Source organism: Arachis hypogaea, chromosome 7 (genome assembly GCF_003086295.3).
Source record: "Arachis hypogaea cultivar Tifrunner chromosome 7, arahy.Tifrunner.gnm2.J5K5, whole genome shotgun sequence".
NCBI lineage: Eukaryota > Viridiplantae > Streptophyta > Magnoliopsida > Fabales > Fabaceae > Arachis > Arachis hypogaea.
Window position 1 is genome coordinate 81,522,676 of NC_092042.1, and position 12,736 is coordinate 81,535,411.

At 34.8% G+C, this 12,736-nt stretch overlaps 3 protein-coding genes across 15 annotated transcripts; all 3 read right to left on the reverse strand.

Moving 5' to 3' along the window:
* Window positions 1–712: 712 nt before the first annotated feature.
* On the reverse strand, window positions 713–2,630 carry LOC112703801 (ribonuclease 3-like protein 1). 13 transcript variants are annotated; one of them, XM_072200025.1, is made up of 5 exons: window positions 2,355–2,630; window positions 2,022–2,285; window positions 1,805–1,926; window positions 1,537–1,648; window positions 713–1,144 (listed from the first exon to the last, which is right to left on the reverse strand). In XM_072200025.1, exons 3-5 carry the CDS (start codon window positions 1,902–1,904, stop codon window positions 985–987), a joined length of 372 nt encoding a protein of 123 aa, XP_072056126.1. In that variant the 5' UTR covers window positions 1,905–1,926; window positions 2,022–2,285; window positions 2,355–2,630; the 3' UTR covers window positions 713–984. The 13 variants fall into 13 exon arrangements, with proteins under 13 accessions (XP_072056126.1, XP_025611187.1, XP_072056125.1 ...); XM_025755402.3 differs by having other exon boundaries at window positions 2,022–2,223; window positions 2,349–2,630; XM_072200024.1 differs by having other exon boundaries at window positions 2,022–2,223; window positions 2,355–2,623.
* A 1,242-nt stretch (window positions 2,631–3,872) lies between these two features.
* On the reverse strand, window positions 3,873–8,141 carry LOC112703802 (ATPase 9, plasma membrane-type). The gene is made up of 13 exons (XM_025755403.3): window positions 7,983–8,141; window positions 7,788–7,907; window positions 7,579–7,677; window positions 7,349–7,486; window positions 6,947–7,261; window positions 6,405–6,851; window positions 6,199–6,321; window positions 6,017–6,121; window positions 5,626–5,935; window positions 5,038–5,552; window positions 4,781–4,954; window positions 4,525–4,707; window positions 3,873–4,439 (listed from the first exon to the last, which is right to left on the reverse strand). The coding sequence occupies exons 1-13, from the start codon at window positions 8,022–8,024 to the stop codon at window positions 4,161–4,163; spliced, it is 2,850 nt and encodes a 949-aa protein (XP_025611188.1). The 5' UTR covers window positions 8,025–8,141; the 3' UTR covers window positions 3,873–4,160.
* Window positions 8,142–9,920: 1,779 nt separating this feature from the next.
* LOC112704171 (deSI-like protein At4g17486) lies at window positions 9,921–10,966 on the reverse strand. Its single transcript, XM_029288186.2, has 3 exons — window positions 10,636–10,966; window positions 10,264–10,551; window positions 9,921–10,188 (listed from the first exon to the last, which is right to left on the reverse strand). The coding sequence occupies exons 1-3, from the start codon at window positions 10,772–10,774 to the stop codon at window positions 10,046–10,048; spliced, it is 570 nt and encodes a 189-aa protein (XP_029144019.1). The 5' UTR covers window positions 10,775–10,966; the 3' UTR covers window positions 9,921–10,045.
* Between the last annotated feature and the right edge of the window lie 1,770 nt (window positions 10,967–12,736).

A 12,736-nucleotide genomic window follows, 5' to 3' on the forward strand; every position in this document is an offset into this window, starting at 1 on the left:
AGAAAACGAAAACAAGAAACAAAAATATATAATAAAATTTTAGGTTGAAGTCACTGATGATAATATCAATGAATGAAATCATAAACAGCTAAGAAGGGGAAAGCATATAAACTTGCTGATGAGTGATGACAAAATCAAACTTGTTGATGTGTCTCTCTATTTTTTTGGTTGACTATGATGAGTTATTTATTTATACTACTTAAATCTTTCCAACAAGTCTATAACAGCTTGTTTCCACTCAAACACCTCCCCCGCCCCGCTCTATGGTCCAAAGATATGGCAAAACCATGCCAGTTTCATGCTGGAATTGTGCTAATAATTCAAAGACTAGGCTTCTTCGGATTGTCCATCCTGGCGGTCACACTGAACTTCACGACAGACCTGTCACTGCAGCCGAGATTATGAGCCGTAACCCAAGATGCTGCATTGCATATCCACATGTGTTCCAGCAACCATGGGCAATTGTTGCACCAGACACAGTGCTCGTTGTTGGACACAAGTACTATGTGGTACCGATGAGCACAATAAGAAAACTTCAAAGGCTTTCTCCTAGGCACTCTCCTTCTCCAGCTCGTGACATAAGCATCAGTTCCTCAATTGGAGAAGCTAGAAATAAACAGTTCAGCAGAGATGAGGAAGATGATGGCATGATCCATATGTGTTGTATCTTCAGGAATAATAATAATTCAAATAAATCTAGATGCAAACAAGATTCTCGAAACAAAAGCGAAAAGCCGCAAATTGTATCAGCTATAAGAAATTCAAATACATATGTTGAGTACAAGAGTGGTGGTTTATCATGTGACAACACGCTAACTAGCAGAAAGATGCAAGATTCGACAGGAAATGACTGTAGGGGATCTCCTAAGAAAGCATGGTCTTCTGAGATTTGGCAACCGAGTCTAGAGAGCATCACCGAAGAGTGAATTAAATTTTGGGGCATGCGAAGCCATGAGTGTTGATGATATCCAATAATATATTGCTTTATTTGTTCTTCATCCCGTAGCCTATATTCTTTAGGTACCACAAAGCTCCCTCAGCTGCATGGTCTGCAGCTATTTTCTTTTTTCGTTGAGGGGCACCATAGCACTCTATAATGTTCCTCGATGCATCTTCTATCTCAATAGTAACCTTGAAGGTAAACCTGTAAAAGATATCTTGTCAATGAAAATAACAAAAAATATTGTTATGATGCACTTACTTCTATTTCCTTGCATTTGTGTCCGACAAACAGAGGCAATAAAATAGAATAGGTTGAATATTAGAATATCATGATAAAGCCACAAGGCACGAATTATTAAAATGATGCATGATCAAGCAATCATGAAACAACTTGCCCAACAAAGACTAATGAAGGCAAATTTTGTTACAACTGCTTGGAAGTTGAATGTACATATCAGCTGGATAACTATATGAAAGAGAATAAATCTTGTAAACAAAAATGAAAAGTAATAAACCCAGCGAGTATCATTAAACACTAAAATACAGAATTATTGTGTGAGAGTACGTGTACTATATCATAGCAGGAAGAATTACATTATCTGATGGCATGGACCATCCTTTTTGTAACATTCAAATAGAGGGGGCTTCCAATGGTTTGCAGCACAGATCTCGTACAAATTTGATCTCGCAGGTTTTTTATTCATACCTAGAACCACAGCAATTCCATTTTTTATTCAATAAATAATGAACTGAGTTAGTAATTCAAAGGTTAGCAATTTTGAGTAACCCAAAAAAAGTCCACAGAAGCACAAAGATGAAGAGAACCTATTTCAAATTTAAAGTCCTAAAAGAGAATGTGTACCTTGTCCATGTGGAGACTGGGAGGACGCGTTCTTCTCAAAGTCACAGGTATCTCCCTTTTGCAAGGGAGTATGTTCCAAGATGCCTTTATCAGAATCCATCTTTACCACTTTAGCAGCTAATCTGAAATCAGAATCCTCCAAATTAACCTGGAAACTAAGAAGCTGAGAATTTGCACATACCAATTTGAGAAAAAGAGAAAATTTCATAACCTTTACCTTAGATCGCAACTGAGGAAGCAGTTTCAGAGTCTACAGACTAGACACATATATGGCTGCGTGGCAAGTAGCAGCTTCAGACCACAGACACATGTATGGCTGCGTGGTAAGTAATAAGCATGTGTACGTGGAGACTTAGGAGGACGCGCTCTTCTCACAGTCACAGGTGTCACCTTTTGTAAGGAAGTGTGTTATAGATGCCCTGTCAAAATTCATCTTTACCACTTTAGCAGCTAATCTGAAATTAAAATCCTTCAAATTAACCTGCAAACTAAGAAGCTGAGAATTTACACATACCAATTTAAAAAAAAGAAAAAATTTCACAACCTTCACCTTCGATAATATATCGGTCGAACTGACAAAGCAGTTTCAGAAAATTCTGTAAACTACTGACACATATATGGGTGCGTGGCAAGTAGCAGTTTTAGAGTTCTGCAGATTACAGAATCACAATAATTCTGTAAACTACTGACACATATATGGGTGCGTGGCAAGTAGCAGTTTTAGAGTTCTGCAGATTACAGAATCACAATAAATTGACAATTATTTTTGAACATTTAAAATTTTTTTATTATACCACTTCATAGTTTTCTTTGTATCATAATTTATGAGATTGATTTTTTTTCTTTTTATCTTTTATAATACTTACTTTTTAGATATTTTATATTTTTGTATATTTATATTTTTTATTTTTGTGTATATTATTTTATATCTCTAATGTTAATATTATTTTTTTAATAAATATAAGTTGAATAAGAAAATCTAATTTAATATTTTCTTTCGTATTAGTTTTTATATTTATTATATAAATTAATATTTATTATATATTTTTGTTATTATTTTTATTTTATATAATCTCGTGCTTTTTATTCTATTACTTAATTCTTACGCATGTTTTTAACAAGTATTTTAAGATTTTAGTCAATGACTATAATTTTTTTAAATTTACTAAACATATGTATTATTGGATGGTCTCTAAACACTAGAATAATGATATCTCTCATATTTTTTCTCCCTTTTATTCTTATTAATATTTTTCATAAGTATTTAAATAATTTGATTAATGGCCATATTTTGTTTGTTTGCTAAATATGCTTATTAGATGATAAATTTTTTAAAACATTAAAATATATGATTTTTTAAATTATTTTGTTAATTGTAATAATTATTTATATATTATCCGTTTTACTTATATTTTATTTTTTTCTCTTTTAATAATTTATATTTTTTAATATCATTTAGTTGTAATAATATTATTAAAAATATATAATATTATTATAATTCATAAAAAAAATTAAATATTAATTTCAAGTATTGAAATTATATTATATTCATATTTGTTTTTATCTAATATTTTTATTTTTGTACTATAGTATTTAAATATAATCTAAAAAATTCAAAACAATAATAAATTAAACAAAATTACTACTTAAAATAACAAAAATAAAGATGATTATATAAAGTCAAACGAATAAAATTAAATTAAATATTTTTATACTTTTTTTAACTCTAATTTATGTAAAAATAATTAATATTTTAAACTAATTAATTTATATATTTTATAAATTGTATATGCATGTTGCGCTGGTCTAAACCTAGTTGTAATAAATCGTTTTTCTACGATGTTTATTAAATAAATGATTGGCAATAAATTAAAGTGCTTCATGCGTTTTTCTATGGATTATACTCTCAACTACATAATTAAGGGACTTGGTCAGTTACTATCAAGCTACACCTTATGATGTATATATTTAATTTATCTTAAAAGATTTCATGTAATTAATCTTTATAAGATAATAATAATCGAAAGCATGAACAGAGAGAGAGAGAGAGAGAGAGGAAGCTCAGTAATTTGTGCTAAGTAACTTTATTGTGATGGAGTGAGAAGAATACATATTACTAGTGCTAAATAGGGAATCCGTATCAATGCGAAAAGCGCAAAGGAGAAAGGGAAGCAATCATGATGGAACATGAAAGGAAACAACAGCTCATGGGGACTAGTACTAAAAAACTTGTGAGCCAACCTTGGACTGTGATGCACAATCTCGAAGTGTTGGATTATTCTAAGGCCCTTGCATATCAAGAACACAAGGAGCTTTCTATTCATCTAATTTCTCTTTGCTAAATCTATGATGGCACTCAAACAGTGTAATGCTGCTGAATAGTTTCAATGTCAAGCCCCTTGAGTTTGACAACAGACTCCACGTGGCCCTTGAGTGTGTGGAGCTCCCTCAACCTGGCAACTTCAGCACGCTTTCTTGCCTGTTCTGCGAGTTCGGACAGCTCCCTGAAGTTGTTCTTGTCATTCAGTATTTGATCTGTTTCAGGAGGATTGAGGCCATGAAGTGTGCGTTGTGCTGTGGCCCACTGTGCCTCTCTCTCTCCCCTTCCGTAGTCCTTCTTGGAGGTGAAAGCAACCTGCAAATTTCATTGCCGTTGCAAGGTTCAATAATCAATTAAGTAATTGAGTGAGAGTAGTGGAGTTGTTAGGTACGGTACTTACCCTGCTCTCAGTGATGTTATCCCAAGCCTTGCCGGTCAAAGCATATCGGATGATGAATTTAAGGATATCCAATGGAATGTAGAAAACAATGCTGTAAAGCCAAATGACACCAGCCCAGCCCCATCCAATCCCTTCAATCCTCGCAAAATCCCAGTGTGCATACACAGCTATGATGGTCGCAATCTGATGATAAAATCAACCAAGCAATCAATACATATACATGCAAATGGAAAGACTAATTTAATAACCAACTCACCAGCTGTGCAATGAGGAAGGCAACAACAAGCAAGACGCCGGGGCGTTCAACGTAAGACCAGCTCCTCGATCGAGTCACGAAGATCAGAGCCTGACTCACAATACTCACTTGAAGGTACACTGCTGCTATCAGCTCGCGTTCGTTGTTCCTAATGGATCTCACACCAAAATTGTCCTGCCATTGTACAAAATTTATGTTATTTCCCAAACAAGTTTGCTCTGCTTTCTTGTTTTTGCTACTTTTTTTTTCCATCTTACCGAGAAGAAATCGGATGCATGAGCAGCCCAATAGAAAATAACTGTCATAACGGCTAGGTAGGTACCAAGCACCACGCCTGTGGCGAAAATCTCCTTAAGCTTCCATGAGTCTGGTACGGGAGATGGCTTCACCCTATCCTTGGAAATGGTCATGATGGTGCCATCGTTTAGTACAGCAATGATCAAAACCATAAAAGGCGAGAAATCGAATTTCCAGATGAGAGCAAGCAGCATGAAGCCCAACACGATCCGAATTGTTATGGAAACAGCATATATGGTGTAGTTCTTCATTCTCTGGAAGATGGCTCTGCTGGTCAGAACTGCACTCACAATCACACTCAACCCTGGTTCTGTGAGCACTATGTCGGAGGCACTTCGCGCCGCATCGGTTGCATCAGCCACTGCAATTCCGATGTCTGCTCTTTTCAAGGCAGGAGCATCATTCACACCATCCCCAGTCATCCCACAAATGTGCTTCCTGTCCTGGAGTCTCTTTACAATCTCATACTTGTGCTCTACAATTATCATATTCACATCAAAATCAATCAAGAAATGTGTGTGTATAGAATGAATGTAATAATAAGTTACCAGGGAAGACGCCAGCAAAGCCATCAGCCTTCTCAATAAGCTCATCAACAGGAAGGCCAACAATGGAATCATCTTTGTGCTGACCAAGGAGGGAGGAAGAGGGGTACATGTTACTTCCCATGCCAAGCCTGCGACCAGTCTCCTTACCAATGGCCAACTGGTCACCGGTGATCATCTTAACATTCACTCCCAACTCGAGTGCACGCCTGATGGTCTCTGCGCTGTCATGCCTGGGTGGGTCAAACAGAGGCAACAACCCTACAAATTCCCATGGTCCTCCTGGGCTGTCCTTGTTCTTCTCTGGTACTGCCTGCAATCAATTCTTCATCATCAGATGCATCTTCAAACACTCACTCGCATGTCATGTAATGTAATGTAAGAAACTACTCACTTGTTTGCCTACAGCAAGGGAGCGGAGGCCGCGGTCAGCAAACTTATCAATAATGGAATGGGCCTTCTTTGCCACATCTTCACGGAGGTTGCAGAGTTCAATAATCTAGCAACACAATTTCTATGTTAAGGACATTCCGCTGAATTAAAGGAGATGTGTTCATAATTCATGCATGTACGTACCTGCTCTGGTGCCCCTTTGCTTACTCGGTGCCAGTTACCCTCAGCGTCAATGTATGTTATGGCTGTACGCTTATCCACTGGATTGAAGGGAAGGAAATGCACCTCTTGAATGCCCTCTCTAGCCTGTTTTATTCACACAATACTAGTTTATTAATTAAAGACAAGTAAATCAATCTATGTATGTATCTGAGGGAAGGATTACAAACCTCCTTTGGATCACCCAACATTCCTACAATGCAAGCATCAATAGCATCTTGGTTTTCAACCCTGGAGGCCCTAGCTCCAAGAAGAATTACAGTGTTCTTATCGGTATCTTTGGAGAAGACCTCAATCAAGTTGGTATCGACGGTGAGTTTGTTCAATGTTAGGGTGCCAGTTTTGTCACTGCACAAAACATCCATGCCGGCCATCTCCTCAATGGCTGTCATCCTCTTAGTGATAGCACCTTGTTCCGATAGGCGATGGGAACCGATAGCCATGGTTACAGACAAGACCGTTGGCATGGCAATGGGAATTCCTCCAATGAGAAGCACTAACAAATTGTCAATTCCGCTCCTGTACCTGCGGTGCTGAATGGGATACATGACTATAATCTCTACGATCATTCCCAGGGCAATAGAGCAAATGCAGAAGTTACCAATGGCTGTCAACACCTGATCATTTGATTCACAACTCAAGCATCATCACCTCAATGAAATGAAATGAACTAGTCAGTGATTGGAGAGATGAAGAGAAGACTGTAGCGTACCTGTTGGAAGTGGCCAACTTGGTTAGTGCTATCCACAAGGTGAGCAGCCTTACCGAAGAAGGTGTGGACTCCGGTGGCAATCACAATGGCCTCAATCTCTCCCTGTTTTACTGTGGAACCGGAGAAGACTTCATCGCCGGAGCACCTAGTTACAGGCAAGGACTCACCGGTGAGTGCGGATTGATCTATCTTGAGGGGATCTCCTTCCAATAGACGGGCATCAGCTGGGACGATGTCTCCCAATTTGATGCTTATTATGTCTCCTGGCACCAATATAGCAGCATCTTGCTCACTCCACCTTCCATCTCTCAGAACCTGTCAACATAACCAACCCCTTTAAATATAATACCCAACCAACAACCATCATCATTCTTCACATCTGTCTTTGTTTTCTTCTTATACCTTCGTTTTAGGGGCAAGACCTGCCATGAGTGCTGCTGCAGCATTTCCTGCATTATTCTCTTCTATAAAACTGATGGTGGAGTTTATGATTAACAGCACTACTATACCCACAAAATCTTGCCAATCCGGTGGCTCATTCTGCGTATTTGTGGAAGAAATTAAACATGATTAGAGAAGGTCAAATTAGGATATCGTACGTTACGGAATGTAGTAGAGCACGCAAAACGTACCCCTCCATTTGCTAATGCAATGGCCATGATGGCAGCTAGTTCCATCACCCATGAAAGAGGATTCCACATGAAGCCCAAGAACTTGAGCACCTTGCTCTCCTGTTTGCCACAACAACATGGCAAGCTAGTTATGGTTGATGCAATTACTCACACAAAAACATAACATACAATTATCTAGAAAAGAATGAATGAGTTTGATGGATTATTGCCTTCTTTTCTTCCAACTTGTTTGGGCCAAAAACTTCCAATCTCTTTTGGCCTTCCTCAGAGCTGAGTCCATCCTTTGTACAGTTCAATTCTCGGAACACTTCTTCAACAGGAATCCGCTCCTGCACACACACACATTAATGATATACATACCTAGAGAAACAAGAATATTAGAGGAAGAAAGGAAAAGAACTAACAAGATCAACAGTCTCCTTCTTGATGTCTTCGAGGCTCGTCATCTTATTCTTTATTGCTTATTGCTTATTGCTTATTGTTTATTGCTTATTGGTTATTAAGTTGAAAGTGAAAAGCAAAGAGGAGAGCAGAGAGAGAAGAAGCTTTATTAGTGATTAAGAAAAAGACGAGCACATGAGATTATATAATAAGGGAAAACAAGTGAAAAATTATAATTAGCAGCTGAGAGATTGGATTATTCACACACTTGGTGTCAATTGGTGCATGCATGATTTGAATTCTCTCTCCAAAATCACACTAAAATCACTCATTCCCACTCGTTCACTAACAAACTTCGCTGTCTCACTTTAACAAAAATAATAAACAAAGAGCGAAGCAGCGGGTCTCGTGCTTCCCTTTTGCCCCGGTCTTCCGCTTCTCTCCATCTTCTGCGTCACATTCTTATTCTTATTCCACCTATACCATCTTTCATCTTACTATTACTGTATTATTATTGCATCACTACTGCACAAAATAATAACATGTCAATGAGAATGTATAATCCAATCTTTGTTTCTAATTAATAATAATACTACATTTCTCCAAACACAGGTGTCCTACCATTCTACAGCTGATAGAGATGATGATATGACGAACCCAAAATTGAGATGGATCCAATATTCATTAAATGAAGTAAAATTTTAATATATCTCTCTAATTTTACTTGGATTTAATCTGACCTTTCAATTTTTAGATTAAATTTTTATGTTAACGTAACTAACTGAGATCCACATAATGTGCATAATAGTATATGGTATATTTTAATAAGTATATTATATTGTTTAAAAAGTAATTAAAATATATATATAAATTAACATTAAATTTGATGTATTTTTATTTAAAAAATTTTATAATATAAAAAATTTTAATATTAGTTATACAAAATTACATTTATTTGTATTTATTTTAGTCGATTGGACTAAGTTTTTTTTATGTGGTATCCATAATGAATGTTTAAATTTATTCGTCATATTTTTTGTCACAATTGCATAATAATTACATTATATTATAGTTAAAAATTAGTAAATAAAGTTGTTAATGTTTAACTTTTTAATTATTACAAAAACAACTAATAACATGTTGAAATTAAATATAATTGCAAAGATATTAAAATATATATATATAAATAAAATACTGATAATAAAAAATATAAATAATAAAAATAATAAGAATGTTTTTTTTTCATAAATATATTTTAAAAATATAATAAGTATTTTTATTTGTACTTTATCATCTAATATAATTATATTATTTTTAAGCAAATAAATTCTTATATATATATTTATTGGTATAAATGTTTGAAAAAGTCTAGAGGCAGTACTTTTATTAAAATTTGGCCAGTATTTAATCAGAAAAAAAGTAAATAATCTTATACCATTAGATATAATTTTACACCATTAAAATTTTTAATATTAGAATTATATAAAGCTACATTTATTTGTTCTTTTCATTTTTGTATTTATTTTAGTCGGTGAATTAAATTTTTTTATGTGGTATATGTAACAAATGTTTAAATTTGTTTATCATATTTCTTTCACAATTGCATAATAACATTACATTATAGTTAATAAACAAAATTTTTAATGTTTAACTTTTTAGTTATTACAAAAACAACAACCAATAACATGTTGAAATAAGTATAATTGTAAAGATATTAAAATATAATTATATATATGTAAAGTATTAATAATAAAAAAATACAAATAATAAAAATAATAAAAATATTTTTTAATATATTTTAAAAAATAACAATATTTTTATTTTATATTTTATTGTCTAATATAATTATATTATTTTTAAGCAAATAAATTCTTTCATTTATTGGTATAAATGATTTTTATAGATGAACTAAGCCGACTTTGATAAACCAATTATTTATTTACTTGACAAGATTGTCAAAATAAAGAATAGTATTCTATTATATAATTTTGAGATGCTCTATAGTTCCAAAATATAGACTTAGAGAAAATTGAAAGAGGTGCATGTGATATAGAGGATTTAGAAGAAGAGATGAAAAAGGTGCATTCTATTTATATTGGTGCGGTTCTAGTGTTTCCCTGTAGGCGGGCAATTGGCAGGTTGGCATGTTGTCGCAATTAATGGTGCGGTGAGTATTGGCCATGGTTGCATCCAATCTCACCGGCGGCACAACACATTTGCAACACATCCCTGCAATCCAAATTATATCATCATCGATCATCATCAGCTAATTAATAAGTAAGAGAGAGCTTATTACGTGCATACCGAATTTGGCAAGGCGATTCACCCAAGCGGGAATAGATTTTCCGGTGAGCCTGCGAGAGGCTGCGTTGGAGAAATGGTTGCAGTTCTTGCTTATCAAATTGTATGCATTCCCTCTGTACTCTCCGCCAAGCTCCTCCATCACTGCCTTCACCTCACTCTCTCCCATCCCCGTCTTCCCTATCATCACCCTCTTCCTGAACTTGAATCCTTCGCACTTCTTCGGTTCTCCTTCGAATATCCCCGACCACGAACTCTCGTGAGCCCCGAAAGCATACTCAACGCCGTAAACTGTAACAACAACGTCAACGTTATATATATTCTTAATTATTATGGAGAAATGATGAAGTAGATGCATGCATGCATGGAAGAAACCTTCCACCCCGGAATGGTACACTCCGAGGCCGAGCCAGTAGGAGTAGCCGTTCGTGGGGGAAACATCGTAAACGTTCAGATACACCGGCTCACATCCTGAACTCCTTTTCTTCCGCCGGCGGCCCTTCCTCCAACCCATTCTGATACGCCTCTTTCGATCTAAAAGTTATTGCATTTCCCTTTCCCAATTGTCTGTGTATGGGTTTCTGAATGTTTTAGAGGTTCTTGTACCGGCGGCCGGTGCTGCTGCTGAGTCTCTGTTAAGTCACAACGGTGTTTTATTTAATCTGTTATAACTTAATAAACTCAACTTTTAATATATAGATCCATCAGTTGTGCATTAACGGCCAGAACATGCCCTCTAACTTAGCTTGGACCTAAATTACGGTTCAACTACTCACTTCTCTGTTGTATTATTATGATTTAGGCAAATAGTTACAACTCAGCATCTTATATTATATTATTATGGGAGTGGATCTTCTCAAATGAAAAAAAAAATTGGATGGTGTTTAGTATTTAATCTTATTTTTCATTGTTCTTTCTCTTTTATTTAGTTTTGGTCCCACTTATAAAATAAAAAATGAGAGATCACACTTTACTCTTAAGTATAAAAAAAATGAAGATCTATTTTTTATATTATTATATTCTTCTTTAATAGGAGAAATTTTACGTACTAAAATAAAGTTTAACTAATGTATATTGTGCATAGGGGTGGTAAATTGGGAAGCCCGTCCCGTCCCGCCCCGCCAGAAACCTGTCATTTGGTGGGCTGGCCTGACCCGGCCCGTCTAGTGAAGCGGTTTTATAATCCTAGCCCGCTCCGTCTAACGGCGGGCTTAGCGCGCCAAATAACCTCTTTTTATTTTTTTTATTTTTTTAACTATCAAATAATATATATAAAGGTATAAAAAAATTTTTCCTATTTTTTACTTTTAACTATTATAATTTCTAAAAGTATAAACAAATTATAATTTTTATATTTACAAACATTAAAGTCTTTGTAATTATAAATATCTAATAAATATAATTATAAACCAAGTTTTCATCTAAAACATAATTATAAATATTGTTTCCAAAGCAAAATAAATATAACCCAAAATATAATTATAAATATTGTCTCAAAAACAAAATAAATATAATCCAAAATACTCAATTTTCATCTTCATTATCTTGTAAGTTGGGTTTTGGTAAAAAAAATTGTAAAAATACCCTTTGCTAAAAAAATTCTAAGCCCGGCGGGGAAGCCCGCCCCGCCCCGCCAAAGTCAGCAGTTTAAGCGGGGCGGGTTAGACGGGCTTCTACTATTTGGCGATCCCAATTTTCCAGCCCAGTCCGTCTTTTTGGCGGGTTACGCAGGCCGAGTCGGCGGGTTTAGGCCCGTTTGCTACCCCTAATTGTGCACTAAGTACTAAAATAGAGTGGCACGGGTAGGAGATAACGTGGCCTACTAAGTACTAATTACATTTGAGAAAGTCCAACGGATCAACACTTTTATTAAAATCTAACTAGTACTTAACTAGCAAAAGAAAAGTGAGTAATCTCACATCATTGAATGAAATTCCATATCATTAAAAACACTAATGATGCTAATTAATGATTGCTAACTCCTAATACTCCTCATTACATTTACTTAAGTTTTAATATGTATTTAATTTTTATTGATAGAATATAAATAAAATTATAGTAGTAGCCTAGTAGGAAATCTAAACTCAATCCTAGAATATCAATTAAAGTACTCTGATGCAAATTAGGCCATGATATATCTAGAGAATATATTTCTCAATTATTTTTATTATTTTATCAGATGTGATATCTTATTATTCAATACTTTTTTTACATATTTTCTTTTGATCTCACTTAAAGAATATATAATAAAAAAATCACACTTAATATAACAATTCAAAAAAAAATTAAGAGATCCATATATCTGACTATCACTTTTCAAGTTTGGAATCTTCTTCATTCCTTCTCTAGATATTATATTATGTGTACTTCGAAATTATTTAATGTTCCACTTCCTCTGGTGGATCGGGCGATGAAGTCGAGGATTAACTGATTAAGGTACGCTAATTGAGTAATTTGTGTAAGGAAAAGTATGTGG

Bases quoted from the DNA above. Each gene is read 5' to 3' on its own strand.
- LOC112703801 (XM_025755400.2), bottom strand. From the start codon at position 2,012: ATGAAATTTTCTCTTTTTCTCAAATTGGTATGTGCAAATTCTCAGCTT. The intron at 1,649-1,804 runs GTACACATTCTC...CTGTGGTTCTAG, and splicing joins CCAGTCTCCACATGGACAAG to GTATGAATAAAAAACCTGCG. The intron at 1,145-1,536 runs GTAATTCTTCCT...TATCTTTTACAG, and splicing joins GGTCCATGCCATCAGATAAT to GTTTACCTTCAAGGTTACTA.
- LOC112703802 (XM_025755403.3), bottom strand. From the start codon at position 8,024: ATGACGAGCCTCGAAGACATCAAGAAGGAGACTGTTGATCTT. The intron at 7,487-7,578 runs GTACGTTTTGCG...ACAAATACGCAG, and splicing joins TTGCATTAGCAAATGGAGGG to AATGAGCCACCGGATTGGCA. The intron at 6,122-6,198 runs GTACGTACATGC...TTGTGTTGCTAG, and splicing joins GCAAAGGGGCACCAGAGCAG to ATTATTGAACTCTGCAACCT.
- LOC112704171 (XM_029288186.2), bottom strand. From the start codon at position 10,774: ATGGGTTGGAGGAAGGGCCGCCGGCGGAAGAAAAGGAGTTCAGGATGT. The intron at 10,552-10,635 runs GTTTCTTCCATG...TTGTTGTTACAG, and splicing joins GTACCATTCCGGGGTGGAAG to TTTACGGCGTTGAGTATGCT. The intron at 10,189-10,263 runs GTATGCACGTAA...TTTGGATTGCAG, and splicing joins GAATCGCCTTGCCAAATTCG to GGATGTGTTGCAAATGTGTT.